Source organism: Suricata suricatta, chromosome 13 (genome assembly GCF_006229205.1).
Source record: "Suricata suricatta isolate VVHF042 chromosome 13, meerkat_22Aug2017_6uvM2_HiC, whole genome shotgun sequence".
NCBI classification, from domain to species: Eukaryota; Metazoa; Chordata; class Mammalia; order Carnivora; family Herpestidae; genus Suricata; species Suricata suricatta.
This window is the reverse complement of record NC_043712.1, coordinates 63,560,970-63,563,836: the sequence shown is the minus strand read 5'-3', so window position 1 is coordinate 63,563,836 and position 2,867 is coordinate 63,560,970. Positions and strand designations below refer to the sequence as shown.

General features: G+C 56.0%; 1 protein-coding gene across 2 annotated transcripts; it reads right to left on the bottom strand.

Annotated features, from left to right (window-relative positions):
• Window positions 1-395: 395 nt before the first annotated feature.
• Window positions 396-1,908, bottom strand: LOC115276991 (skin secretory protein xP2-like). Of its 2 annotated transcripts, XM_029921097.1 has the most exons (3): window positions 1,741-1,908; window positions 1,229-1,349; window positions 396-789 (listed from the first exon to the last, which is right to left on the bottom strand). In XM_029921097.1, the coding sequence occupies exons 1-3, from the start codon at window positions 1,873-1,875 to the stop codon at window positions 413-415; spliced, it is 633 nt and encodes a 210-aa protein (XP_029776957.1). In that variant the 5' UTR covers window positions 1,876-1,908; the 3' UTR covers window positions 396-412. The 2 variants fall into 2 exon arrangements, with proteins under 2 accessions (XP_029776957.1, XP_029776958.1); XM_029921098.1 differs by lacking the exons at window positions 1,229-1,349; window positions 1,741-1,908 and adding an exon at window positions 1,107-1,193.
• Between the last annotated feature and the right edge of the window lie 959 nt (window positions 1,909-2,867).

Genomic DNA, 2,867 nt, shown 5'->3' with positions numbered 1-2,867 from the left:
AAACAGGGTCTCCACCCCCAGATGGTGCCCATTTTCACCAAAGGAGCCTCTTTTCTCACATTGAATCATTCCTCCACCTGTCACTTCCACGTCAAATGACAAACACTGTACGTCCAATGAAACAAAGTACAAAAATGAATCTGTCCCATCTGAAGATTGGGTGTAGACACAACGGGACCTCTGGTGAGATTCCTCTCACAGGAAACTTCCAGAGTAGGTAACAGGACAGAGAGAAGCCAGATCGGGGGTTCCCAGGGCCTGGGCAGGGGGACAAGTGGAGAGTGAGGGCTTCGGATACACGGTGTCCCTTGGGGACTGATATATTCTGCACCAGGATCCTATGATGTGGTCACACAGCGTTGTGGGTGTAGTCAGGACTCAGGAATTGAACAATGTACAGAAATTAAAATTTTTATTTGACATTAATGGGGCTAAAATGATTCAAGTAAAAGATTAAAAACATGATGACTAGTAGAAATACCCAATTCCTTGCAGTATCAGGGTCAGGGAAAGGGGCAGCACAGGTCTCCCCAGGAGCTTCAGGGTCCCCCAGCGTGGCTGCCAGGTTTCCAGGGACAGGAGGAGGCACAGGGGCAGGGGCAGAAGCCAGTTCGGGAGCAGGACCCGGCTGACTCTTCTCAGGGGCCTGTTGTCCCTGCCCAGGTGCCGGGTCACCTGCAGGCTCCTGGGCCCCTGCGGGAGTCGCTGCAGACACCACCCCTGCCTCCAGAGCTGCCGATGCCCCAGATGGGGCTGAGTCGGGCTCTGGAGCCGCTTCTGCACCTGAGTCTTCAGAAGAAAACAGAGTGAGAGTTGGAGTAGCTCCATGTCCTCAGTGTGACAGGAGACAAGATCACACACACACACCCCCCCCACCCTGTGCCTGCGTCTCCAGGCGCCTCTGCAGAGACACAACACATCCCAGAGCCTCCCAGAGAAGCCGCAGCCAGGACCCCAGCCCAGAACCTCTTGCCCCCTTCAGTCCGCAGCTGGGCCCTCTGAGGCCAGACTTGGCTCCTGGCCCCACACCGCCCTCTGGGGGCTCCTCCCTGGGTGGCCCAGCACCACTCAGCCCCACCTACAACTCCCACCACCAGCTTTTTCACCCTCGGGCTCAGCCTCCATGGGCTCCTGGTCCTGACCAAGGACTGGTGAACCAGGACCCTGTGGAAGGCCAGGCCGCTGAAGGAAGCCTTCCCAGGCAATGTCCAGGCCCTGCTTCTGAAACCTCGGACCGCCGCTCTCTCGCCAAGTCCAGGGTGGCCCTTGTGGGCCGCACAGCATACATCCAGTGGTATCATGGAATAAAACTTGACCTCCGCCAACCTCGTGCCAATAGCATCTGATCTCTGTAAAGACAGTGACCGGCGGCCGGCCCGGAGGCATCACAGCCCTGCCCCGCCATCCTCAGTGTCCTTCTGCCCCTGCCCCTGCTGCTCCCGGATGGGACCCAGACCTGAGTGTGCACTGGCCTGCACCTGGGATGCAGCGACACACACCTGCAGGGCTCGGGATGGACCTAGTCCCTCCCAGCCAGCCTTGACCTAGTGTGTGAGCATGACCCGCCACCACGCATCTGACCCCTCATCAGCCTCCCCCTGCTCATGTGGGCCCTCTCCACCATGATCTCCCTTCCACACAGACACACAGAAACACACACGGGAGGGGACCGGGGGTTGCACAGGTCAGGTCAGAGCAGTGGCGGGCTGGACAGGCTGGCTCTGGGGCTCCCTGTGTTACCTTAGGCTTCCTCCTAGTTAGCGACCTGAGGCGTCCTGCCCAAGAGCATCCCCCCTGTCTCCAGGTTCGGGAACCATGGTCGCCGTCGGCTCTCCTGGGCTGGCAGCAGCAGGGTATGGGCACACAACAGAACATATTGCTCACACGCCAGTCTGAACAAATGAGCCGACGAGGGCACTGTGTTCAGAATGTGGGTGCCTGGTGACCCGGGTTCCAAATTCCCTTGGGCTCTGTTACTGGGGGGTGAGGTCACTGCCTGGGGTCCCCACCCAAGCTTCCTCTTCATACAAGAGCCCCTCCCAGGCTGCTAGGCCTCCCCTCCCCCCATGCCTTGTGCCTACATTGACACTGACACATTAAAACATTTGTGGAAGAGTCCTTTACGTTGCTTTCCCCTCCCTGTTTTGATTTTATTTTTGGCTTCCCTTCCCTTACGTTCATTTGTTTCACACCTTAAAGTCCTCATAGGAGTGAAGTCCTGTGATGTTTGTCTCTGTCTGAGGGAATCATTTCACTTAGCATAATACCCTCCAGTTCCATCCACGTAGATGCAAATGGCAAGATTCGGTCTTTTTGATTTCCAACCCTATGGTATATAAATACCAAGGCTTCTGTATCCATTCATCCATCAGAGGACATTTGGGCTCTCTCCATACTTTGGCTATCATCGATGGTGCTGCTCTAAACATTGGGGTGCGTGTTCCTCTGGAAGCCGCACACCTCATCCCTTGGATAAATTCCTGTAGTGCGGTCGCTGGGGGGTAGGGGAGTTCTCTTGTTCATTCGTTGGGGAACCTGCATCCTGTTTTCCAGAGTGGCGACCCAGTTTGCTTCCCACCAGCAGTGCCAAGGAGATGCCCTTTCTCCGCATCCTCGCCTACATCTGTTGTTGCCTGAGTTGTTCCTCGTAGCCGTCTGACTGGTGTGAGGCAGTCCCTTCTTGGGGTTTTGATTTGTATTTCCCTGATGATGAGTGATGTGGAGCACTTGTTCATGTGTCAGGTGACCCTCTGGATGTCTTCTTGGAGAAGTGTCTCTTCCTATCCATGTCTTTTTGGGAGCGAGAGTGCAAGCAGGAGAGGGGCAGAGAGACAGACACACAGAGTCTGAGGCAGCTCTGTCATCTC

Bases quoted from the DNA above. Each gene is read 5' to 3' on its own strand.
- LOC115276991 (XM_029921097.1), bottom strand. From the start codon at position 1,875: ATGTTCTGTTGTGTGCCCATACCCTGCTGCTGCCAGCCCAGGAGAGCC. The intron at 1,350-1,740 runs GTAACACAGGGA...CTGTCTTTACAG, and splicing joins TAACTAGGAGGAAGCCTAAG to AGATCAGATGCTATTGGCAC. The intron at 790-1,228 runs GTTTCAGAAGCA...TTTCTTCTGAAG, and splicing joins CGAGAGAGCGGCGGTCCGAG to ACTCAGGTGCAGAAGCGGCT.